The sequence below is a fragment of the Urocitellus parryii genome, chromosome 5, assembly GCF_045843805.1.
Source record: "Urocitellus parryii isolate mUroPar1 chromosome 5, mUroPar1.hap1, whole genome shotgun sequence".
In the NCBI taxonomy this organism is placed as follows: domain Eukaryota; kingdom Metazoa; phylum Chordata; class Mammalia; order Rodentia; family Sciuridae; genus Urocitellus; species Urocitellus parryii.
In genome coordinates, this window is record NC_135535.1 from 19,923,308 (window position 1) to 19,950,716 (window position 27,409).

The window sequence follows — 27,409 nt, forward strand, 5'->3', positions numbered from 1 at the left end:
ATGCATGTAAGCAGTATTACCTCTCTATAGAACGATTTGTCAATGGCAGTCACAAGGGTAACCTGCTCCTCAAGTGGTCTCCCAGGGAGCCTTGCCCATCTCCTATGCCCTTCCTGGGCCCCAACCTTGTCAGAGGGAAAGTCAGTTTACCCAGAAAACCAGTGTCCTCTGACAAACTACCCTCAGGGAAGAAGTGGAATTACAGCAAGAACTCTGCACTTCGGAACCTTTTTCCCCTCCGTGATGTGATGGCTCATCTTTCAGTGAAGACTTTCTCTCTGCAGCTGGTTAAAAACTCACCTGACAAGATCCAAAGGCTGGTATTTATACCACACGCCCCAGGAAGCCCAGCACTCATAGAGTAGATGCCGGTGGTTCACAGCTCCATGGGTTCGAATGGAGTTCTTACTTCTGTAACTTCCCTGGGATAAAAGCACCATTGCCAATGAGGGGATATCCACACAGCCACAAGGAAACGCTGAGGGTAACATTAGCAGGAGTAGCAACGGGGTGAGAAGAAGGAAAAAGCAGCCCTCTCTGTTAAAAGGTACATAGTTGGGTTAATCTTGCTGATAATGCCATCTGGTAAACATCAGGCAGGTTTGAACTGAGTTCGGATTCAGTCCCACTGCTCTTTATGTAGGAGATCGTGGACGAGCCCCCTAAATACTCTGAGTCCTGATTTCCCAATGTCATAGAACTGCCCAAGCGTGATTAGATCTCTTCCCTGTTTCACTCAAGGTAGGGTCATTGGTACCAACAGCCATAGCCACAGCCTTTTCACAGCCTGATCAACAGGAAAATCCTGGAATGTGAAAGCTGGAAGCCACCTTGGGATTCTAATCATTCGAATCAAATTCAACCTCCTCATTCAACAGATGAGGGAACCCAGGGCCAGAGAGGTGGTTGTTTTTCTGAGGTCAGTTCATGGCAATGGTAGTTTGACCAACAGAAAATAAACCTTCGGAGGCAAATGAATTATTCACATCAGCCTGAGAATCCCATTCTTAATGGAAAGAATAAAGAGGTGGGAATAAAGGAAGGTGGGTGTGTCTCACTCAGTTCAACCACCAACTCACTATGTGACTCCAAGGAGGGTGAACTTTTCTCTCAAACTCTATTTAAATTTGTAACATGGAACAAGGGCAACAATACCTGTCCTTCCTGCCTATGAAGGTGGTTGTGAGGCCGAATAATATAAATGAATTAAACTGAGAGCAAAAAGTTAAAAAGGGAGCTGGGCGCGCTGGCGCACACCTGTAATTCCAGCAGCTTGAGAGGCTGAGACAGGAGGATCACAAGTTCAAAGCCAGCCTCAGCAAAAGTGAGGCACTAAGCAGTTCAGTGAGACCCTGTCTCTAAATAAAATGCAAAACAGGGCTGGGGATGTGGCTCAGTGGTCAAGTGTCCCTTAGTTCAATCCCTGGTTACCCTCCACCCAAAAAATTTAAAACAGTAATGGTACTATTATTGTGGTTGTTATTACTAATTTGGAAACTTTCTTTTCATAGAATGTAGGGCTTTACTCTGTAGAGACTCCCACAAATTACTCTGTAGGTTTTTTGTAGCTGCCTCTGCTCGGATATCCTCATGCCAGGCTATCTACTCCCCGGCCATTGTACATCTGCCCACCATTACTTGGATATATACCAGGGGTCAGGGCTTGGAGTGGGGAGAATGTGGTACCCATAGAAACATTCTCTAGGCAAAGCCAGCCTATAACTACAGGAAGCTACACAGAAACTTTTGGGAAAAAAATCTGTCTTCAGAGTTCAGAAATACATGCCTGTGGCCTCTGTAAACCTTTGTGTCAAAATGATTGCTTTGGTCAACCTAAAAGAAGAATTTAAAAAAGTGTCTCTCAGTCATCTGCAAATAGCATTTCAGACCACAGCTTCTAGTTTTCTTAATAAATATGGTTCTAAAAATTCTACCTCACCTTTGACATCCTCTTAGTGTTCAAAATCAAGAGAAAAAAATTGTAAGCCAAACAAAAAGTACATTTTGGGAAGACTTGCCATTTATGGAGAGGTGGAATTGTCCTCCAAAGTTTATTGGCAAACAGTTTAAACCTGGTTAATTTGTTTGCACAGAATTGGGGCTAGGACATTTGTCTTGTAGTCTCTGTGTCCTATAGTGATGGTACATGGTAGAGCTTAACACTGTGAAAATGACAATAACCTCTCAATAATCATGAGAGAACTCAGGTATTGAATTCTGGGTTAGATAATCCAAGATCTACTGGAAAACCAAATTAAGCATGATCACCATTATGCTTATCAAAGTCATTATGTATCACAAAGACCAGGAAGTAAATAAGGAAAATGTCAACATCTATACATATCTTATAATGATGAATACAATACTATTAATTTCCTTTATCACCCTTTGTTTATTGGAAACTTTGCAAAATGACTTCCTACCACTCTTTCAAGGAATACCTACAAATTTATTTATTGCAAAGACTATCTATTTCAAAAACATTCTCCTCTCTGTCTGGTGCCTCATGCAAATTTTCAACGACTTTTAAATTGCATGATTTACAGTCCCTAAGCTGTTCCTCTGAATTCATGCTGAGTGACTCTTAAGTGTTCTTTCAATTATAGAAAAAGACATAGAGAAATAAATCTATGCTGAGGGAGAGATAAAAAGAATGCAGATAGACCCTCCCCGATTACCCATTAAACAAATCAAATTCATTCTGAGCAAATATCTACAGTTCTGAGCCATAGCCACAAACTCAATTGATGACTATCCCTAGAAGCCAGTTTTAGTAACAAGTTAAAAGGAAGAAGAAAATGCAGCACAATACCTCATGCAGGGGAAAAGCAGCTTCATAGGAGCCATTGGTAAGCAAGCGATTCAGACCTAAAGCAACAAATAAGCCCATTCCAGTTAATAGTGAGTTTAGATCCTCACGATTCTCAAGACTACCAAGATTAGTACTTTCTGGAAAAAAAAAAAAAAAGAATCTAGGCTTTAAGAAAATTCAAACCTACGTGGGGTGACCAACAGTTTAAAAAGAAAACTTTGCAATCTGCTAGGTAATTGGGATCAATCGCTGGGAAATCTGTTTGTTTTAAATATTGAGTTGTCAAGAATGAATAGATTCAAAGTGTACAGTGTGATAATTTGATATACATAATACACTATCATGATTATGACAATCTAATTAATGACTATATCCATCACCACCTATGCTGTACCTTAGGTCTCAGAACTTATTCATTTTATAAGTGAAACTTTGTACCCTTTGACCAGCATCTTCCTGTTTCTCCTTTTCTATTCTGCTTCCAAAAGTTTGACTTGTTTAGATTCCAATAAGTAAAATCATGCAGTATTTGTCTTTCTGTGTTTGGCTTATTTCACCCAGAAAAATATCCTCCAAGTTCATCCATGCTGTCAGAATGGCAGGATTTTTTTTTCTTTTTATGGCTGAAGAACATTCCATTGTGTATATGTACAATTTCTTTATCCACTCATCTGCCCATAGACATGTAGGTTGTTTCTGTATCTTGGCTATCGTGAGTAATGCTGAATAAACACAGGGGTGCACATACCTCTTCAACATACTGATTTCACTTTCTCTGGATGTGTACCCAGAACTGGAATTGCTGGGTCATATAGTAATTCTATTTTAAATTGTTTGAGAAACCTCCATACTGTTTCCACAAGGACTATACCAATTTCCATTTCTACCAGCAGTGTATGGGAGATTTCTTTTCTCCACATTCTCACCATATTTAACTCTTTATCTTTTTGATAACAGCTTTTCTAATTCTAATGGGTGTGATATGATATCATTGTGGTTTTGATTTGCATTTCTCTGATGATTAGTGATGTTGAGTACCTTTTCATATTCCTATTGGCCATTTGCACATTTTCTCTAGGAAAATGAAAAATGTCTATTTAGGTCCTTTGCTTATTTTTAAATCAGGTTATCTTTTTTTTTTTTTGCTATTGCTATCTGTAAGTTTCATACATATTTTGAATATTAACCCTTTATCAGATATATGGTTTGCAAATATTTTTTTCCCATTTTGTAGATTGTCTTTTCAATTTGTTGTTTGTTTCCATTGTTATGTAGAAGCTTTTTGGAAATCAGTTTTCAAACACAAAAACAATGAAGCACATCTAGTACAGTGCTTGGCATAGAAGGGAATGCACAGAGAGAAGCAGATCAATGTGTCATTTAAAAAAAAAGGATAATTTTAAGTCAGAAGCTCTTCTGTTTTGACCTAGAAGCTTCATTGTGGAAAAACCTAACTCTTCTGCATTAGACTAGTGGTCCGACTTTGGAAAAATTCCTTTGTCCTCAGGCTTCAATTTTCTCATCCATAAAATAGGAGTGTAGGTAAATACATAGATCTTTTAAAAGAATAGCTTTAATGAGTTATAACAAAGATATGATAAATAGAACACACTTGAAGTGTATAATTAGATATATTCTGGCATATGTACTTACTCATGAGACCATCAACACAACTAAGATGTTCATCAAACTTCCAAAGTTTTATCATGCCACTTAGTAGCCTGCCGTTCTTCCTCACGTTGTCTCCATGCAAACATTGATCTGCTTTTTCTCACTATCAATCGTCTGCATTTTCTAGAGTTCCATATAAATGTGGTCAATAAGTATTTGCTATTTTTCATCTGACTTCTTTCACTCTAAATAATTATTTTGGGATTCATCTATATGGTTATAAATGACTATCAGTAGTTTCTTTCTCTTTATTGCTGTGTAGCTTCCATCATCTGGTATATAACAATTTGTTTATGTGAGTATATAAGAATTTTTTGTATATTTTCCTGATGATGGACATTTGGGGTATTTCTAATGTAGGGCTATTACAAATAGAGCTGCTATTAGTACTCATGTAAAAGTTTGCACGGATGTGTGGCTTCACTTTTTCTTTGAATAAATTCATAGATGTGCAATGGCTAGATCATACAGCAGGTATGTGTTTAGTTTTTTGAGAAAACGCCAACTGTTTTCTTGAGTGTTTGTACAATTTCACATTTTCATTAACAGTGGACGAGGGTTCATGTTCTCCCGCATCCTCATCAACACTTGGGAGTGGTGAGTCCTTTTCATTTCAGCCATTCTAATGTGTGTGTTGCGATTTTCATTGTGGCTCTAATTTTTATTCCCTCATGAATAATGTTGCTAAAAATATTTTCATGTGCTTGTTTGCCACCAACATATCTTCTATGATATGTGTTTAAATCTTATGCCCATTACAAATTTTTTATAACAAGATTTTTTTTAATAGTTGTAGATGGACAGAATGTGTTTATTTTATTTGTTTATTTTTATGCGGTGTTACGGATCAAACCCAATGCCTCACATATGGTAGGCAAGTGCTTTGCCACTGAGCTACAGTCTCAAATCTATAACAAGTTTTGAGAGGTTTTGATATATTTTAGATACTGTTAGACATATGCTTTGGAATTTTTTCCTTAGTGTGTGGCTTCTCTTTTTATTCTCTTAAAAATCTTTCTCTAAAGAGCAAACTTTTAATTTTGATGAAGTCCAACTTATCTATTTGTTTATTTTATGATTTGCATCTTTTTAATGAATTGTAATAGATTAACTTTCTTTATCATTATAAAATGAACTTTCTTTATCCCGGGTGATATTCTTTGCTTTGAAATCTACTTTTCTGGCATCAGTATATCTACTTAAGTTTCCTTTTTATTATGGTAACGTATCTTTTCCCATCCCTTTACTTTTAACCTATTTGTCTCTTTATATTTAAGGTGCTCTTCTTGCAGGAAGTAATAACTTAGACTGTGTTTTATTCCATATATTAATCTCTGGTGTTCGGATTGAGGTCTTTAGACCACTTATCACTGATAGTTTTAGATGTACATACAAGTCTGTGACCACACTGTTTTCTACTTGTTCCATTTGTTCTTTTCTTATTTTATGGGTTTTTTTTTGGTACTACTTATTTTTCATGATTTCATGATGGCTCTTTAGCCATCACTCTGATAGTGGTTGATTTAGAGCTTAGAGCACATCTTTCACTCATCATAGTCTACCTTCAAGTGAAAGTCCCATGAAATTGGAGGCTGCTTTTCTTCCCTTAATAACCTTTAAGCTATTGATAACATATACTTTACTTTGACATATTTTATAAACCTCACATTATAGTGTTATTATTTTGATTTAAGTGGTCAGTTATCTACTCATGATATTTAAAGCACAAGAATATTTATATATTGTTTCCTGAAGGACTGTCTTTAACATATCTTATAGGAGAAATCTTATAGTGATGAATTCTTTCAGTTTTAATATGTCTGAAAAATTCTTTATTTTACCTCCATTTTGGGGAAGATTTTTTTCACCGGTATCGAATTCTAAGTTGACTTTTTTTTTTTCTCAATACTTTAAAGATTTGCTCTATTGTCATCTAATTTGATTATATTCAAAGTGAGAAATATGCAATAAAGTTAACCTTTGTGCCCTTGTATGGACATGTCTGCAGATCTTGGAAACTCTACTTTCTGGAACTTTGTTCTGTGAGCTATAAATGCCTGGGGCTCCCGGGACTCTCAGCAACATCTTCTCAACTTGAAATCTCCCCAGCTTTGCCTGGATTCTCCTTCCTTGCCAATCGAAGGGTAGTCAGTTGTGGGGCTCATCCCATTTGTTTTCTGTTTCCAAGGATCCCTGATTTGGGTTTCCTAATGTTCAGTGTCTTGAAACTAACTGCGTCATATAATTTATCTTTTTCCTTTTTTGGTTGTTTCAGGTGGGAGAATAAGTCTCATGCCTGTTCTTTCACCTTGGCCAGAAGTAGAAGTTTAACATGTTGCTCTTTAAAGTTACTTTCAGGTCAAGACTTATGTTACATAAAGCTTTGATTTCCTGGAGCATCTACTGAATATTCTATATATGTCCTTGATACATTTCAAATATCCCAGATGTTAGAAAAAATAGGATCACAGAGACATAATAAGAGACTCTGATGATAACCTTTATGTTTATCATAACTTATCAAGTCCTGCAAAGTGATAAAGTAGCTCATATTTAAAGTTTACGACTTTACAAACTTCACTTTTAAAAACACACATTTTGAAAATACAAAGACCTTTCAAGATTCATTGTATGCACACATATTGCTCAATGAATCTTTGTTGAGTTATTAATTGCTCTATCTTAAAGTGAGCTTTACCAGGTTTGATTTTCACAGTTGCAATAAATTCAGAGTAAGTTTGAAAAACTTACATAGTGGCAGTTTATACTCCACTAAAACACCCTTATGAATCATGTCTACAAATCAATATTTTTGTGTTATTTCTAATCAATGTTGGCTCATGCAAGATGACAGAAAGTTTCAGGCAGAAAATAACATTGGATAAACATTAATTCTATCAAGAAATTAAATTTTCTTCCAACTTCCAGGTTGTTAATTTGTGAAACCAAAGATGACAACAAAGTAAGTAAATAGACCATTTGTAGTTTTACTCTACATTTTTAATCATAATGCATAATCTTGGCTTAATAATTTATTCTGTGAACGGTTATATCTAATTAGACATATTTCAATTTCATCCTTATTGAAGTGCTGAAGGTTTTAAAGATAATCCTTCACCTCATTTCATCAAATCATAGAAGCTTTTAGAATCTCTTTACTATACTTCAGTGCTCCTTCAGAACACTGAAAAAACATGGTCTCTGCCCTTCTTTTATCTCCTTTTGTCTAACTGTAAAAACAGCTCCCAATTTGAGATGCAAATATTATTAAACCATAATAATTGCTGTATGGCCTCACAGTACTGTTGGCAATTGTGTAGGATACTCATAAGGAGACAGCAATCATTTAAAAAATATTTTCAGTTCAGTTCAAGAAGCATTTTTTGAATTCTTTCTAGAAGCCAGACACTGTGCTAGGCCATGATAATGAAAAGATGAATAAGGCAGCTTCTTTATAGTTTTGAAGCTTTTTATCTAGACCAGCAGTTTTCAGTAGTAACTTTTCAGCATACTAGTTTGTCACAATGAATTGCAAGGCAGACTGCAAATGCTAAAACCAGTGTTAGTAAGGGGGCTGTCTTTTGAGTTATTTGTGTTTTATGAAGTAATCCAGAATAGCTACTGCCATAATAATTTGACATTCACTCACTTGTTTTCTAGTATATTCATAACTAAAAAAAATAAAGTATGGTAGAAAGGTATACATGCTATCCAAATTTGTTGAAAAAAAACTGACAAAGTTAATATTTAAATTACTTAGGATGCAAAATATTGGCAGTGGTTCTTTTTAGGTGGTAAATTTGCATAATGTCATTGAAAGCAATTGTAGACAATAAGAGTTGTATAATATTAAAATCATCAAATAAACACTCCAAAAATAATTGTCATAGGAATTCAGAAGAGGGAATAATTCCTTTAAGTTAGATGGGCCCAGAAGACTTTATGGAGAGGGTATATTTTAAGAATGAATGAGTTCTGTAGAGAGAATGGGTTGTGTTCAACTACAACACCATCCAAGTTATGAAAGATCTACATTAGGTTTATTTCTCTACATGCACCTGCACCGACTTTCTCTGAATATATATTCCAGGTATATTCGGATCTAGACCAGGTAGCTATCTATTTCTCCCTATTCTATTTTAATTTATGCAGCTTGGGATCAAAGTAGATTTTTTTTGGCAGCTTCATTATTCTAGTGACTCACACTGAGCTTGAATTCAACTCAACTCTCAAATCTGTTCTTCTCATGATGTTGTTGAGAAACATTTCTCCCACACTGTACTGGGGCAGTTATTTTGCTGATCTGAGTGTAGGACTTTACATTTACAAACTGTTAAATGTCATCTTGCTAGATTTGGCCTAGAGTACCAACCTGCTGAGATCACTGAGGTTCCTGACTCCAATGTATATATCCTTCAGCTTTGCCCCATGAGAGCAATAGATTATGTATCAGTTATCAATGTATTGTGCCCTTTAGCTCCAAATGCATCTTGACTGTGTGCTTTGAAGTAATGGAGCTGTCAGCTGGTAATACCTCTATGTGTTAACTGATGGAGGAAGGAGTTCCTCTTCCTGATACTGGTATCTTTCACCAGGCTTTTGCTGCGCCCATTTTTATAGCACCCATCTCCTGTAGTACGTGGTGACCAGCAGCACATGACACTCCCCAAGGGAGTAGCTCTGTGGGTGGCTTCACAGAGCAGCGTGACTGGAGCAACATATGCCAATGAGCAACTTCCCTTAGACCCATGTAGGCAGCTCCCCCAGACTCCAGACAGCAGACCCCCAGCAGCTCTCCACCAGACTCCTTTGCCCAGCTGCACCCCTGCCAATAGGGTCTGGATTTCAGCTTCGTCAGAGGAAACTGCTAATCTCTACTATTCTTCTATTCTTCAGCATTCCCTTGACCAGCCAATCTTTCATGACTCCAATCTCTGGTCATAGTTAGTTATTTATATTAAACTTTCCCTGTCCAGATTATATGTGCTTTTGCTTCTTTATTGAGCCCAGACTGATATAGGTCATTATTAAAAGTATCAGTAAAATCTTTGTTGGGACTAAGCCTCCCAAACCTTTCTAACACACAATTGCCTGTTTAATAAGGCAGGAAATTTGGTAATTTAATATGGGAAGATTCTCATAAAAAAATGCCTAAAATATAAATTGTGGAGGCTGTTTCATGGGGAAGGTGATTATTTGGAGAATTAAGTGTGACAACTCCCTCAGCCTGGAACCTTCCATCCTCCCATGCTGCCTCCTTATCACTCAGGTCTCAATTCAGATTTCAGGTCCTCAGGAGGTTTTCCCTGACCACCCAATCTCAATGACCTTGGCCAGTCTATCTCTGCAACCACCCATTTTAATTTCTTCATGTTATTTACTATATTTACCTGTTTGTTGTTTTCTCCCTCTACCTTCTTGGGCAAAATCTCCAGAGTAGAATTGTGCTCATCTCCCTAACTCCTTGCTCAGTGCCTGGCACAAGGTAGGCACTCCATAAAGATTTGTAGAATTGAGAGAAATTCTCCATGATCTTAGATTAATGACATGATGTGCTTTTTAGAGAAGATACATAAGGATGCTAGGAAGATTTTACACTTATGGACAGCTCCTCAAAGTAATGGAGGTTTTATAAATGATAAGCATTTCTAGAATTGACTCAAAAGTAATGAAATCAAAGGAAGAAAACTAATCCCCAAATCTAAATGTAGTATGTCATACCCCATATGCCACTCACCGATTTTGTTTTTTCCTTCTTCGTACTTTATTCTTTGCAGAATGTGATGTACAATTCTACTTCTTGTGGCATTGTTGAAGAAAGTGTCTTTGTTGTGGATGATGAAGCTGCACACACACATTGAAAACACAAAGCTGAGGATTAATTGGCAGTGAGAGATCTCATGTGTTATCATTGGGTGCTGCTCAGATGGAGGTATCTTGAAGCCATCCTAAATGAACAGCAGGAGAGAGCCCAGGGATGGCGCCAAAGCAGTAGGACCATGAGTCTAAGTAGTTTTGGTTCTCAGAATTCTGAGCAGTAACAGCATTAAGCCAGGAAGGAGCTGGAGATAAATGAAATTATAAAACCTTAAAACGAACTGATAACAAATATAGGTCTTATTTTTTCACTTTTGCTTAGTAAGGTCATGAAATAGATTCAACTAAAGATTTGTTTTGTTTTTATCTCCATGTCCTTTACCCTGCCTCTTCCCATGTTATAATCAGGTGGTTCTCCAGGAATTTTTAGATTTGAAACTGGCTTGAGTGGTGGATATAGAAGTTCGGTAATGAACTCTGGTCTGGCTCAGGGGTGAGGTGAGGGGCCAGTTTTGGGAAATCATCTCTGTCCCTCACTCTCCCATGGTCTCTACTGGAGGGAACCCAGTAGTATAAGCTTAAGCATAAACTTAAGATATGTTTTTTAACATTTAACCAGTGGCCTATCCAGTCTTTATAGCTTTCAAACGGCTCATAGGCCACACATACACACATACACACACACACACACACACACACTCATATACACAACACTGGACTGTCTAGTAGGTGTTCCTACCCTACTAGGTAATAGGCAGAGCTTCTAGGGTCATGTAATCTGGCATAAAATGGCCGTGTCTTCTCGTCCCAGAAATGCAGAAATGTAGAAATGTGAAATATGGTAGAATATTAGCAACACTAAGTGTAATTGCATCTTAAAATTTAAAAGTTTATCAGCTTAGTAAACTTTTATTGGGATCCTCCTATACGTCAGACTCCATGAAAACACATACAAATATTAATAACCACCACCCTGGAATCCAGCTTTGAGATCATCTCCTCTAGCTTTCCACCGCTCCAACTGTTTCCTGAGCCTCACAGAATGCAGCGTTCCTTCCTCTGTACTATTTCTTGCCTTGCAAGCACATTGATTGACCGGTCATTCTGTATTGTCATTGTATTCATTTCTTCATCAGATAGTTACAAAGGGCACTCCATAAGGTACTGATGACACATTGGCAAGCAAAATAGAAAAGCTTACAGTCTAATGGGTAAGACAAACAGGAGCCTATGGCAGAGAAAGGTAGACTCAACCTCCTTTTTCATGCCTTTTCTCCCACATAGGACTGTGGGTTCACTCAGGACAGCAAGCTGTAGCCCTGGGGTCCAGTGAGTGGCTGGCACATGGATATGTGAGGTCATGGGTTTACACTGAGGAAATAGCTGACACGTTTTTCTGGAGAAGATGGAGGCTGATTAATTGTAATTGATGAGACAAAACTGGCCCAGAGGAAGGGTGGTCCAGGCATGGAGCTCAGTTTGGGGGAACAGAGTTGAGAACATGAGAGTGGAATGACAGATAAAGGGGAGAAAGGCTGGAGAATATGAAGACAAAAGTGCATCTCAAGAGCTGATTCCTTGGAGAAGTATTTTCCTCCCACTTTTGCTTCTCTTGGGTTGTCTTAGAAAATATTGCCCTCAGAGAAAGGTGATTTGACGCGGTGGTGAGAGATGAATGCTGTGTGCGTAAACAAGGAAGCTGCAGCATTTATCTCGCATTTTCTCTTGGGTTTTCTGAAGACATTTTATGACATCAGAAAGGAAGACGGAAAAAAAACAAAACCAAGAGTAACATCGAGTGCAGTTCCTTTCATTTGATCTTTCTCTGCTTTTGCACCTTATTTGGGACAGGCCATTACCTTTTAATACCAAATAAAGATGTCATAAAGAAATAGACAACAAATAAAAAGCCCATTTTGACTAACAATTTCAGATGATAACTGAAAGCTGATAAGCACGATTATGCTTGATGAGACAATTTGGGGCTAAAAGCCTATATCTCTCCTCCATGAAATGTTTTTCTGCTTCCTTCTCTTTTTATAGTACCACTTTTCATCTTCTGAGCCCATGTGTGATGGTTCTCTATAATAAGAACTAGGGGCCTGCTCCAAAATCTTGTTTCAGTTTCCTTATATCTAGGTTGTACCTGGAGCCTAGAACACATATAGGGGACATGTGCCAGGCACTATTCTAAACACCCTAAATGCACAAACTCATTAAATCCTTACAACTATCCACAACGTGAGGCTTATTTTTCCATTTTACAGGTGAGGAATCAGGTTATGGGATGTGCCGAAAGACACTTATCTGCCAAGGGACAAATCAGGATCTGGTTGCAGAGGCTGCCCTCTTTGTCACCCGTCTTGCCTGCTTCTCTCTATACATGGCTCTGCATGAGGTCAGCCCAAGAGGAACCCTGCCTGGCATGCTCTTCTTGTTTCCATGCATCCCTGCACCCTCAGCTCAGGATATATCTCTTTCCAAAGCTCTTGCTCCACACCCCATCTTCACCCTGAAATGCAGTGTGGTGCTATGCTAGAGGAGGAAGCAGAAATCACTGAATGGATGAAGAGGGAGATGTGCTTAAAAGCCCTCAATGTGTTCAACATCATCATTGTTTTCTCTTAAGCCTCTGAAGTGAGACAGACCTTAATCTATGCTTCAGCACTGCCACTTACTCTGTGGTGTTGGGGTCATCCCTCAACTTTCCTGGATCTTGGTTTCCTCATCTGTGAAATAGGTATAACACTATAATTACTCTTCGGGGGTTTCATATAATTACGTGAGACAACAAGCAGTGCTGTGCCTTCTGACTGGCATTTCTAGGCTCCCAGAGTCAGCTGTCACCACTACTGTCGCTTCTATCATATTATATCAAAATTATCTGCCTATATTCCTGGATTGTCTGTATGAGTATCTTGAAGGCACATATCAGCCATGCCCATCTCTGTATTATAGCACTAGCTAGCATAGGGCAAAGTACAGGACAAACACTTAAAGTTAAATCAAAAGAGCTGATTTCTGGAGGACACTAGCCAGGCTAGGAGCTATGGAACTGTATCTCATCTCCTTAAATCTTGACCCTATTCCTGCTTCTTGGAGCCCTTTCTGTCCTCTCCATTTCTTTCAACTACCAACAGAGCCATTCCCTTAACATTGCACATTTAAGGCTCTTCTGGTGGGGCGTGGAGCAGTCTCATTTTCTCTGTCACTCTTTCCAACAGGAGGATTATGAGAAGGAGCACTGATGACTGATATTTCCCTATATCATATTCTCATGCTTTTCTTAGCCACAAATAACACAAATGAGATTGCACTTATATGCATGCATGCATACACATGATATAAGATGAAAAATTCTGGCCAATATAAGACTTGGAGCCCCAAGATTCTGAGCAGGGCTCAACGTGGGCTGATAAACTCAGTTCTGTACCTATATATTGCTGAGGAGGAAAACTTGTACAAATTCTATGGAGGTCATTTGACCAGATTCACCAAAATTCCGCATGTCCTCATTATATATCCTCTGACCCAGAAATTAATCTTTTAGAAATTTACAAATATACTTACCCATGTGGGAAGTGACAGATGTGCAAGAATGTTCACTATGGCATGGGTTATAATAGCAAAAGTCTTGAAATAACCTAATAATTCATCAGTGAAGAGTAGGATAAACAAATATGATACAACTCTACAGTGAGATACTTTAAAGAGATGAAGGATGCTCAGTGAAAATATTTAAAGTCTCCCAGATAGTACCGGGAGAAAACAAAATTCAAAACAGCTACATAGTTATTTGTATCAGAGGAAAATATCCATATAAGGAAGCACCCAGAAAGAAATATATTGACATACATATTTTCTGGTGCATACATAGAATGACCATTGAAGGATATATACACATCTGGTTGCCTCTGGGAGAACAAAGTGGCTGTAAATTTGGAAAGGAAACCTCACTGTGTACACTTAGGAAATTTTTATCATGTTTACTACCTATCAAACGGAAAAAAACAATTTTTTAAAAGAAAGCCTAAGAAGAAAATGTGTTTATATTCTAGGTCTATCCTTACCATCCCTCTGAGGGATGAAGAAGGAAATCAACTGAACTGGTGGAGGATCGACTCTGAGAACACAGCTTGGTACACACATCTCCTTGTTCTACCCCTTTGGAGAGATGGTATCAATTCCCCAAATTCATACAACCAGCAAGTGGCAAGAAGGGATTCAAAAACCATCTTCTTTGTTCCATATCTTCTCAATTCTTTGAAAAGGAAACCTCTAGGAGCACAGGGCTGCCTTTGTGCATAAGTATGTGAAGGGGATCTTCCGGATGCCTCACTCGTGCCCTGGGAGGAAGGCCCCGTTGACCTGCTCAATAAGTAATGGGCAGATTGGAGCCTGAAGCCCCCAGTGTCTCTTTTCCAGAGTCTCAGCCAGCCTTCTGCTTCCTATGGCGGTGAGCAGCCTGGGCTTTCACTTGGGGCCCTGGGGGATTGGGATCCCCATATCCTCTAGGCTAGGAAAGAAGGAATGGGAGGAAATATGCCTGGCAAATGAGTGTTAGCTACTGACCTCCTGGAGTTGTATTTGCTCTTTACTGATAGGTTCTTCCTATACCAACTGTTCACAGCAGGGCTATAAAATACTGTAATATGCTGGGTTGTTTAACAAGTAAATATTATGCTGGCACTGTCCTAAGCACTGTCACTGAGTGTGTGTATATCTGGAAATGGGTGGAAAACGGGAAGCGACAGGGTAGTATGCATTCTGAGGGAGGGGTTGCCAAGGTGAAACAAACCCAGCTCCCCTTCTCAGAGAATCCTCTGCTCTTATTAGATAAAATGAGAAACACAAACCTTCAAGGTTGTCAATTGGGAAAAGGGGCTCATTAGTGCTGGGTTTAAAATCAGCCTAGTATGAAATGTGCCACTTTCAAAGCAGAAAACAACTCAATTCTTTTTCTAAACTTTCCTCTTAGACTGCAGATATTAGGATAAGACTCCATTTTCATCATATTCATAGAACCAAGGGACATTTTATAATAGTTTGAGTTACCTAAAGTTCAACCCTCTTGGATAAAAATTTCTGAGATAATAAAAACATTCTGGGTTGGGGAAGTAGCTCAGTCTGTAAAGCTCTTGCCTCGTATGTGCAATGCCCTAGATTTTTAAGTGCCTGCATTGTTTAAAAAAATAAAATTCTCTCTGCACTATGCCCTATAATACTGATCACTTATGCACAGTTACAGAGCCCTTGAACTATGGCTAGTGCATCTGAGAAAGTTAACTTTAATTTTAGTGGATTAAAAGTAAAATTTCAACAGCCACATGTGGCTAGATGATACTGTATTGACAGTGCAGGCAAACGGTTGCCTAAGTTGTAGGTGATATTTTGAGCATGCAGGCAGAGACCAGCCACTGACTGCCTAAGTGATGGAATCTGGACCTTGTACCTTACTATGGCTACAGTAACTTAAGCAGGCAAGCATGAGAGGGACAAAGTGTGCCCTATAAGACCATGTGAAATTGTCGAATGACCTGGGTTCAAGTCCTGTTCTTCCACTTAAGTTGCGTGGTCTCAAGAAACTCATCAAATCTTTCTGGGATGCAGTTACTTGTTAGGAAAACACAGGTCATAAATCTTTAATTGACCAAGAACAGGGTTACATAGTATCCAGAATGTATACTCCACCTTTGTAAAAGAAAAATTCCCCTTTCTTCTATTCTCTTCCATCTTAAAAAATATGGCATTGCTATGCACCCAATTTCATAAATCACAAACTTGAAATTCACCCTTGACTCTCTTTCTCTTATGTTTGACATCCAATCCATCAAGTTCTGCAGGTCTTTCCCAACTGTGATCTTGAATCTGGTCCTTTCTTACCCTCTTAAAAGCTCTTCCCAGGAAAACATTACAGTATGTAATAGTCATTTAACTGTTCTTTGTATTTCACTCTCCCTCTAGTTCATCTTCTATAGAACAAACACAATGATCTTTTAAAAGAATGAATAATTATTCTTAGGCTTTAAATTTCCAATGGTTTACCATAGATTTGGAATAAAGGCCAAATTCCTTTCTCAGGTCTACACAGTTCTTTCCAACATTTGGGTCTCGAATGTCACCAGTCTAGGTAAGAAAGTCTCTCTTTTACCTGAAAATCACTGTTCCTATCCCATTATCTCATTTTACCTTATTATAGTTTATTCTCTGAAATTTTTAATTGGGGCATGAGTGGGAGACACCTGTCTTCCAGTCCACTGTTGGACTCCCTCCCTGTAGAATGCCAACTCCTAATATGAAGGTAGGGCTCTGTCTTATTCCCTACTCTAGGGCTCAAGTGATTAATAAACCATGTTCCTTATGACCCCAAGGCCCTCTGGATGTGTCAGAAATTGTCAGATTATATGATAGTTAAATTTTGCCTTTTTATTCCCCTAACTTAAAGTTTCTCAAAATCAGTTTCATCCTATAATAATGTTTGTATGTGATGCTGCTTTTTGGGTGAAATAAAGGCAATGAAGAAGATTTTTAAAGTCTTTTTTTTTTAAACGTATATTAGGGAATTTTGGAGATTGATAAAACAAGTAAGTTTTCTCAAAAGTTTGAAAATTTTAAATCTCTGTGGTTTACAAGTTCAAGAGGAAGTGGTAACTTTATCAAGAAGCATTTGACTATTTATATATGGGTCTTTAGGATTATTTTAGAATTTTAGACACATTATTGGACCTCCATATTTAAAAATCTAAGACAGGTGACAAGTTAGAAAACAAAGCCAGATAATAGATGAAAGCATCTTTCTTTTTTTTTTTTCTGGAATAAAGGAGAATGAACCAAGTGTCAGTTGAATTTCTGAATTAGTCTGGGGGAATAAAAATGACATGCTTTCTGTTGCTCCCTATTTTGAATAGTAGTGCCTATTGTCATGATTATGTCCTTGTTCCATCACTGCATTTCGAAAATGTAGGAGGCAGATGACTTGTCTCTTCTGTTTACAGGTCTCTGGCCACAGCTATGGAGCTGTATCCAAGGATTTTCATAACTTGATGAAGAACAGGAGATCCCGGACCTTTCGAGCCTGGTGCAATATTGGGATGGTATCGATAGGGGACCTAGGATGGGAATGAGTACATTTTCTCTGAGGGAAAAATATGAATAAGTTACAGCCAGAGGGCGCTGTGGTAGATGGCAAAAATGGCTGCAAAACTCCACTTCCTTGTGGTTCCTCCCTATTCCTTTGGGATGTTAATTTCTTGCTTCTACCGTCAAGAGGTAGAGGCAATCACTCTACCTCTTGAAACTGCAGGACTTGTGACAAGCTTTAATCAACAGAATGTGGGAGAAATTATTTAGCCTGTGGCCCCAAGACTGCTAGGCTAAGGTAAGGAATCCTGAGCTAGCTTTTCTGAAGATGAAACCCCACGGAGAGAGAAACCCAGCCAAGAGCAGCCAGCTGAGTAGAGAAAACTGTAGCTACATATTGGCTCCAGGAGGAATGGTAGAAGATCTGCCCATCTGAACCTAGCATAATTGCTGGGAAAGAAAAGAATCACGAGCAAATAAGATGAATGTAATTTTCAGTCAGCAATTTTTTGTGGTAGATTGTTAGGTAGCAATAGATAACCAACCTACCTACCTTTTCTGATGGCTGAAGTTGTATTACTTGACAACACAGGAAGAAAAGTAAAGGTTAATAACGCCTTAGAAATAAATATTCAAGTATCCTTCTTAGTTAGACTTTTAAATAGAGATTTATTTTTTAACAAGGAGAAGCAAAATGATAGTTAACTGTCACTTAAATTATATCCTCATATTAATGAAAATCTAAAGAGGAACAAAGCAACCAATTAATTTCTTTTTATATGACAAGGCCTATTAAGAGTTTTTGAGATTTAGGCAAGTGCAATGCAAAAACTAAATATTTAATCTTAAGTACACTTGTTAAGAATAAAAGGATGAGAAGATTATGGGACCAAATATATAATATTCAAAATCCAGACTAGTGAAGATTTTCAAGCCTACTTTTAGGATTAACATGATAAATTATTGGAATATAAAGCAATGTGAGACATTTTTTAAAATCCACTCCTTTCTAATTGTATTTCATGATATCATCTTTGCTATCTGAGCGTTAATAGGAATTTATAAAATACTTGCTCTTCAGGCTTCCAGGTAAAGATAGAAAATTAATCACTTGCATTCAATTTGTCTCTTTCTCTAAACTCCATGAAAATAATAGTGCTTATGTGTGTGTAATTCAATAAAGGTATAAGTAATAAAGGGAAGAAACAGCAGGAAAAAAAACAGCAACAAAATGTTGGAATGTGCAAACAGAGAAATGGTAACAGTTTTAGATCAGGAAATGCTAAATCTTCAACCAGTGCTACCAAAAAAAAATCATGAATGATCATATTTATACTACAAAATTCTGTAAAGACTTAGAATTGGGGCACCGGTAACCTCTAGAAGTTGGGTAAAAAGGATGCTAAAGTAAATATTTGAAATCTGTCAGGAAGAAATTAGCTCTCCAGATCTTTGCCTGTACTGTAGCAGAAGACTGGAGGCTATTTTCCGTATTTATTGAACGGTAAGACACCACGCATAGTCAGAGGTAGGGACAGCATGTGAAAACTAGAGGATCAAGTGAATATTTGAGTACTGGAAGCTGAGACTCAGCAGCTGTTTCCATCCTCTCAGGCTCTAGAACCCTGGTAGCCTGACCTTAACTTTCCAGGCAGGAGACTGGAAAATGTCCTCTGGGGAATCTGACCAACCCAGGAAAGAGATCTAAAGATACCGATAGTGAAGACTCCAAAATGAAACCATCCAGCCATGTATGAGGTCCTACCTATTATTCAGAACTTTAACGTAAGTTTTGATTTCTTTTTCTTAAATATGGACAGTCAGTCAAAATTCACTAGATGTCTGAGGAAGCCTATTAACATAAAAGACAGAGGATAATACAAAAAGACCAACGAGAACAAACAGAAAGAAACATGTTTGGGGAAATTAGGTTATATAAAGTGATAAATATTTTTTAAAAATAATTAACCCCAGAGAGCTGAGAAGATATTTGCAATTGTGGGGAAAAGAGCTCAAAATATGTTTTGAAAAACCAGAACATCATCAAAATAAAAATAATCCTTAAAAGTTAAAAAATTAGAAATGTAAAACTCAATAGAAGCATTGAAAATAAATTGATGAAATCTCCTAGTGCAAAAAGATATATATTAATAAAAAAGGACAGAAAGAATAAGAACATTAGAAGATCAGTTCAGGAAATCTACTATTTAAAACAGGAATTTCAGGAAAAGAGATAAAGGAGAAAATCATCTAAAACATTTTTAAGAATTATTCAAGAAAACTTCTCGGAACTGAAATGTAAGGGGGCATCCATGTTGAAAGGGTTCACTGAGTATCCAGTAAAATATGTGAATATAAAACCACATCAAGGTACATTATTATGATATTTTAGAATTCTAGGAACAAACATACTAACATAAAAGCTATCACGGATGAGAAAAGTTACACAGCATTAGGAATTGGAGTGTTTTTAAAGTTCTAAGCAATAGTATTGAATTTTAGAAATGAATGGAATAAGATCTTCAACATTCTGAGGGAAAAGAATTTTGGCTAGATATAGAATTCTATACCTAGCCAAAGTATCAAAAGAGTGAAGTACAACAAATGTGTATTGGTATACTCCAGTTGCTATAACAAAGTATCACAGACTGGGTGGCTTAAACAACAGAAATTTATTTCCTCACAATCCTGGAGGCTAGAAGTCTGAGATCCAGTTGTCAGCAGTATTGGGTTCTTCTGAGGGCTCTCTCCTTGGTTTGTAGATTTATAGTAGTCTTTCCAGTGTATCTTCACATAGTTTTCCCTCTGTGCTTCTCTTTTTCCTCTTCATATAATGATATTAGTCATATTAAAGTAGGCCCTATTTCATTTTCAGTTAACCACCTCTTTACAGACCCTGTCTCTGAATAAGGTCACATTCTGAGGGTTAGAATGTTAACATGTGAATTTTGGGAGAATGTGATTCATCCCATAATAGTGTGCAAGATTGAAAAAAAATGACCTGTCATGCAATCCTTCTATCAGGATGTCACTGACGGATGTGAAAAGAGTGGAATAAAAGTCCAGGAAACAGAATAAGCAACACAGGCAGGAGACCCAGAGAACACAAGGATATTGATAAAGGGAAATTCTAGAACAATTTGTACCAGGAGTAGAAGGCAAGAAGTTGAGATTGGAACTTGTCAGAAGGCTGCAGGGTGATTCCCTCAAGAAAATGAAACAAATTGCTTATCTGATGCCTCTGAACATCTTGAAATTGTGACAACAGGCAGTTTAAGATGGAATTAATGGAAAGTACAAAGAAAACTTGGAAAACTAAAAATCAAGAGAATTTGTTACTTTAGTTTAATCAAAAACAATACTGTCATGTACATCTAAAAATAACAAAAAAAATTCCAAAAGTATTAAAAAATTGCAGGATAGGAAAATAAGCTATACTGTCCTATGTGACAGCTCTGAGTAGCACTTATATAGTAATAATGATGTAAACACTAATATACATTATACCAATGCTTCTAATTATGATATAAATACACAGAAAGGATAAGGGATAGGTATCCATTGTAGTGGGAATTGGCAGGAATAAGATTTTATTCCCTGTAGCAGAAAGTCAATAGATTCTGCTATAACTAAAAACCCACAAAAACTCACAATAAAATAATTTATTTAGATATGTGGAAGTGATTACCCAAAGAATCAGCTAAAAGAGTGGAAAGTAGTTGTCCTTTCAGATGGGGAAAGATAAAGAGTTGGTGGGGGTTCCTGTCATTGCTGTTCTTCTAACCAAACTTGTAGGGCTATTTGACTCTTTAAACTGTGGGCATAAATAATTTTTTAAAGGACGTAGGAGAAGAAAGGAAGAATGGGTGGACAGAATGACGGAAGGAAAGAAGAATGGAAGAATTTCTCTTTAATAATATGTTTGCCAAGGTAGTTCAAGTTTTTAAAAAATAGAATTATTTTTAAAAATAAGATATTTATTTTGAAATCAAGTCAGTATCTTTATAATGATTCTTATTTCTTTTAGGGCTCAGTATTTTATATACTAAATTGGATAGACTAATACTGATATTCCAATTTGGAGGTGGACTTTATTGAAAGAATCTGCTTCGTGGATAGATAGAATTTACTTTTTATGAGCCCTAGAGCTTATAAAGTGTTTTCCAGCTTGCAATAGTTTTTAAAAATTTCTGAGCTCCTGGTGTTTTTTTTTCTTCCAAATAACACAGCTGGGTTATATCTTATTGATTGGGATGACAACGTCATGAAAGAATATACTATCTACTTTATTTGGTTAAAAATAAAACCAAATTTAGGATAAGATTTTTGTTCTGCCAAGTGCTATTTGAAGTTAGAATAGAAACTTCTCTAAGCCTCGGATCCTTATCTTTCAAATAAAGACAACAAAAATGTTTAAATCAGAAGGATTTTTAACCAGGAGATTCTGAATGCAACATGCTTATTGCACACATGTACTCGCAAATGGTAATTTTATATTATTAGTAGATGGCTATTTGTCACTTTTTGTAGGGATTTCTGACCCTCGAAGTTGAAACGTTCCCATGTACCTGTTATTTTGAAATTTGATCTTGTGAGGATCTTTATCCTTTAGTGAAATATTTTTACACAAACAAAAATGTTCCAATAATAATATCAAGCCCCAATGTGCCCACTAACTAACTTAAAAAGTAAATTTGCAAATAAAGATGGAGTCTCCCTGTGTACATCTCTTCAACTGTATTCCCTTTAGAGGTTACTGCCATCAGGAGTTTTTCATGATCTCCAATATGAACTTATTCCTAAAAATACAGTATTATATGCTTTACAACTTCACTTATTCTGCTGCAATGTGCTCTGCTTACTCAATAGTAATGTTGATTCATATTGATACAAAAAGCTATATCCCCTGCTGCTTAGAGGACCACTAAATGAGGACAGTATGATTTATTGGCTCATTCTCTTACTGGTGGACATTTAGGCTATTTTCAATTCATTAATATTACTAATGATGATGTGGTGAACATTCTGTATGATGCAAAGGTGGAAGCATTTTAAGGAAGTATGTACCAAGGGATGGCATTGCTGGGTGTGAGGGTATACTGTACTTGGATAGGTCTCAGGAAAGAAGTGTCAGTCAAATTTGGGAATCTAATTCACTCATATGACACAACACCCTGAAATGATGTGATCAGTGGTGAGCTGTGTGAGCTGTGCAACTAACTTGATGTAAGAATGGTTAGAATTGCTAGATTTGGGGATGATATAAAACCTTAGAATGCATTCTAGGCACCTTTATAATAACCTTGCCTTTCTCCTGTGCATTCTAATGTGCTTTCTAGCAACACAGGAAAGCACTAGAGGGTATGTGACATAAGTAAACATTACCACCTGTCATGTAGAAAAAGGTTGGCAAATCATTGGTTGGAATCAATAAACAATTTTTAAAATCAGTTACCTTACAAGAGAATATACATTAATGGGGTCAGAGGTTGAAAACCTGCTGATAAGATTCAGTAGATTAAACAGTACCTTTGACATCAGGTAGATGAACACAGAAACAGAAAACCTGGGGAGAGGAATGGTAATCTGGATAATTTTGGAAGATGAGAAGGAGATAGGAAGAGGAAAAGTGTGGGGAAAGAAAGGAGAAAGAATGCTGTAAGAAAGAGGAGAAAAGAGGAAGAGAAAAAAGTGATACCCTGAAACTGACAATACTCCAGACTTAATCTTTAAGACTGGGCCATGAAAATCAATATATAGAGAGTTCACATGTTAATAAAATTACCTAATTACTTATATACCAGATTGCATTGATATTATTAACAAAAATAGTACATATTAAATAATTGCCATAAGCACTGATTTACTATTTTTATTTTTACAATGTTATTGTTATTATTATTACTATCATTATTTATGGATCAAAAAAATTAAAGCTAAGGACCACATGCTTTCTGAGTTGCAGACCTGGGATTTGGGGACCCTCTTCAACTGACCCCAGATCCTGTGCTCCAAACAGAGTTCATGTGAACTTAACCATTAACCCTCAAGGGTAGAAAGTGTCATTCATTCGCCTTTGTCCACGCATGTCTAATTCTTGTTACTCACTGAACTGAAATGAATATTTATAATGAAAACATTGCAATATTCAAATTTATTAGAGATTCAAATTTATTAGAGATTTTATTTGGTATTTAAAAGTGAGCCAGAATTAAGAGGTAAGAGGGTTTTTTTAAAAAAAAATCTATAAAACATGTCTAGAAACAATAATGTTTCCTAATTAATCCCCAGATCAGAAAATTCCCATTTAGAATAAGCCATGCCCTCAAACTTCCACTAATTAGGGTGCTACTATAATTCAGTCAATAGTAACATTTTTCTTGAAATACCCAGGCGACTGTCACTGCATAAATTTATTATTCAGTGACTCATTCACAGCTACTGCTCAGTCTAGTCTTGGCCATGGGTCTTGTTTTCATATTCTCTTATAGGAGCTGAGTTGTCCTGTGTGTTGATGACGAGACAAATCTGTCTGCTTCTCTATAGTTCCTTTATATTGCAGTGAGCAGCAGAGTCCTAGAAACTTCTCCATGCATCTGCAAATTTTGGAAGGAAGTTGGTAAAATTTATCCTCCATGATCTCTCTGTTTTCATTTTTGGCCCTTTCCCCCCTCTTCCACCTTCATGGCTTCCTCCCTCCCAGCTACAGCTCAAATATCTCCTCCCCATCTTTGACTATTCATAATGGGGTATACATAAAGAATAACATTAAGTTTTTCACCTTTGCAAGAGACATTTTGATTTTAATTAAGGATAATATAAACCAAAGAATTAAAGTCAAATTATAAAAGTCCGTGTATCTAGGGAATGTGTTGTATATGAAGTCATCTCTTTCCCCCTTGTTGCTCTTTTCTATGGTGCTATAACAGTTTCTAAAAATGACATTTCTGCTTTGCTGCCCATCTCTCTGACATGCTTTGTCAGTACAGGGCGCTAGAGGGAGACTGGGAGGAAATAAGAGGTTATGGGACTTGGTCCTTCTAGTTTGCCTGCCTGTTCCTGACAATGTTCCCCTTGCAATGATCCTTCAACTTCACAATGACAGTTGGTTCTAGTTTCCAGCTTTAAAAAGAAAACCACTCCCCAAGATAGACTCACTGCACTGTCTCCGTCCCTGGGGTACTAGCATCAAGAGATAGCATCTCATCATCAGAGGTCTAAGCTCAGCTCCACTGGGACAGTCCTCTGAGCTTCCTGATTCTGATTCCTCAACCTTTTTCTTTACCTCTACCAACCCTGCGTGCAGTAGGGGCTTCACTTCTTGTGGTTATTATCTGTGTGACTTTATCATTTCCATTGTGATACTGTGATTCTTCACTTTCTCATATTGCTCCTCTGTTAAAGTAACCACTAAGTTTCTATTTCCCTGAATGGAACTTAAGGGATACAGGGAACTAGAAAATGAAATGGTCTTTAGGAAGGAGGTCTTCTCTCTGTCCTAGGCATGTACATAACAAAATCTGACAGAATATTGCCACGGGATAATGAGGGTTTCTGAAAGTGACTTCTGAAATATTCTAAAACCAAGCCTGATTTTTAACTCTACAGAAAATTCTCTCACTCAGGCCCTTGTTAACCTACATAGATACTTCCTTGTCTATACATATGGTAGGGGTTTTAAAACAAAGTAAAAAAAAAAAAAAAAAATATATATATATATATATATATATATATATATATATGAATGATATCATCTGAGTCCTAGAAGAAGTTACAGATTAATGAGTTATATAAAGTAACAGAACAAAAATAATTAACATGGGGTGTCCCTGGGTATATTGTATTGATTCCAAATTTGCTGCTTGTCCTTGTGAGGATCATGGGTCCCTATCCATTATCATGTGACTTATAATCCCTCTCCCTGGAGGATTAAAATTCCTCACCCCACTAATACCACCTCAGGCCTCAAGACTTATTTTGACCAATGGAGTGTGAGAAGAAGTGATATGCAGCACATCTGAGCAGACACTAGAGTGGCTTTGCCATTACTTTGTCCTCTGCCATGAGAATGCACATCCTAGGTACAGATTGCTTGTTCAAGCCCACATCTCATAATAAAGAAGACAGGTGACACAGATCTGAATTGATTCACTGCTATTATATTATGTATCAAGAAACAAACCTTTGAGTAAGTCTCTGAAATTTGAGGTTTGTTTTTGTTCCTGAAGCTGAATCTAGCATGATCTGACTTCCATAGTCCCAAACCCAAGAAAGATAATCCTAGCAGTTATGGCCTAAAGAGGATGGATTTGTTTTTTCTTGGCGGAGAAGTTATGTCAATCCATATAACAAAGTAATGAACAAGAGGGATAAAATTTTGGGGTGAGGAGCAACAATAAAAAAGAAGAAAAGTTATACAGGTTGGGGTGGAGGAAAAATGTTATTGCCAGGGATAGAGAAAAGACTCACCTGTGTAAGGCTCACCTGGGAAGAAAGGAGAGGAAAGAATGATAATAAACAGTTGCTGAGAACCACATATGTGACCTCCCTTTGTGTCCTTTGAAAAACTCAAATAAAGACTAGAACTGCCTTCTAATTACTTCTAATTATTGAATCATGCTTTGCACAGTACCCAGACATGGAAATAAATAACGGAGGTACAACACAGTCAGGGCCATAATCAAAGCATTTACAAAGGCTAATGAGCCCATAAGTCTTAACTCTGTCTGCATGAGACATAAGAGATTTCATAAAGAAAAAAATCCCTGAACTTGTTCCTAAAGGAAGAATAGGATTTCACCAGACAGTGAAAAAGAGAAAGAGTGTCCCTTAGGCAGAAGGAACAACAGTCGTGGAATGTTTAGGCAACCTCCATGGCTGTGTGGTAGGTGTATCCAAACCAGGAGGCCGAGAGACAAGGGGAAGAAGCTGAAAAAGCAGTTTGTATGCCACACTAGGGAGTCCGAAATTGATCCTAGAGACCCCAGGGAATCATTGAAAGCTCTTAAGCAAGAAAGCAATACTACTGCATATGGGACTGTCTGTCACTCACTGCCAAAAGTGCATGACCAAAGGGATGAGGAAGGGTTGAAATCCTGCCCACACTCTGCTTGCTAACCTGTGGGCTACTGTGAATACTGCAGAAGAGTATTATTCTACTTGAGCAATGGTGCTTTATGAATCCATGGTAGGAGCCTTGGACATGACCTTCAATATGAGTGTGGTGGATGGATCTGCAGTCAGGAGAGAGAGAGAGAGGAGGGAAGACTATTATGGTTATTCCAAGAGTTGGTCACCACTTCCACTAAGTCAGTGGCAATGAGGTCAGAAAGGAGGAGGAGGACCAAAAGGAGGTGGTGGTGATGGTGGGCAGTGAGGAGGAATGTGGTATCTAGTCAATAGACAGTGGTTATGTCAATAATCTGGAATAAGAAACATAAAAATGATGGTGTGATGGCAGTTTCACAGTGGAGGAAAGTGGAAAGTAAGATAAATCACATTTATACCCAGGGATAGAGACATTTCTAAGGTATGGCTCTAGATCAGTAGTCATTTAAATAAATTACTATCTATAAAGCTTACAGATATAACACCTTTTCCTTCACAGGGCCACTCTTAGATATGAGTAAGGAATGCCCTGTCCAGGCCTCAGCCTCTAGAGATCCCATATATGACCCTCCCTCATTTTCTCAGGATGGTCTCCTACTTTTACCAACTGTGTGACACAGGCAAATGCCTTACTTCCTCTGTTCCATTTATCCATCTCTAAACAGAAATGAAAATACTGCTAGTCTCGTGGCTAATCCAGTGTCTAGGAGGCACTCAACAAATGTTTGATATTGTATTAAGAAAGGAGCATGAGTTTGCAATCAGACAGATATGGGTTCTGACCCCAAAGTGAATTTATAACTTTGTGGCCCTGGATAATGTACATAATAATGTCTATAATCCTCTGTTCTAAGTTCTATAAAATGCAGATAATGAATTTTTTTTTTTTGCAAGGGTCAAGAGAGGTGATGATGAAGGACA

The 27,409-nt window shown here is 37.4% G+C and overlaps 1 protein-coding gene across 1 annotated transcript in view; it reads right to left on the reverse strand.

Annotated features, from left to right (window-relative positions):
* The window catches only part of Ano4 (anoctamin 4), a 189,638-nt gene that overhangs the window by 71,305 nt on the left and 90,924 nt on the right, over positions 1-27,409 (reverse strand). The window contains exons 9-11 of the mRNA XM_026398251.2: positions 10,221-10,327; positions 2,813-2,868; positions 301-422 (exon numbers count right to left, since the gene is read on the reverse strand). Of these exons, the coding sequence (XP_026254036.2) occupies positions 301-422; positions 2,813-2,868; positions 10,221-10,327 (285 nt within the window). The remainder of the gene's footprint in view (positions 1-300; positions 423-2,812; positions 2,869-10,220; positions 10,328-27,409) is intronic.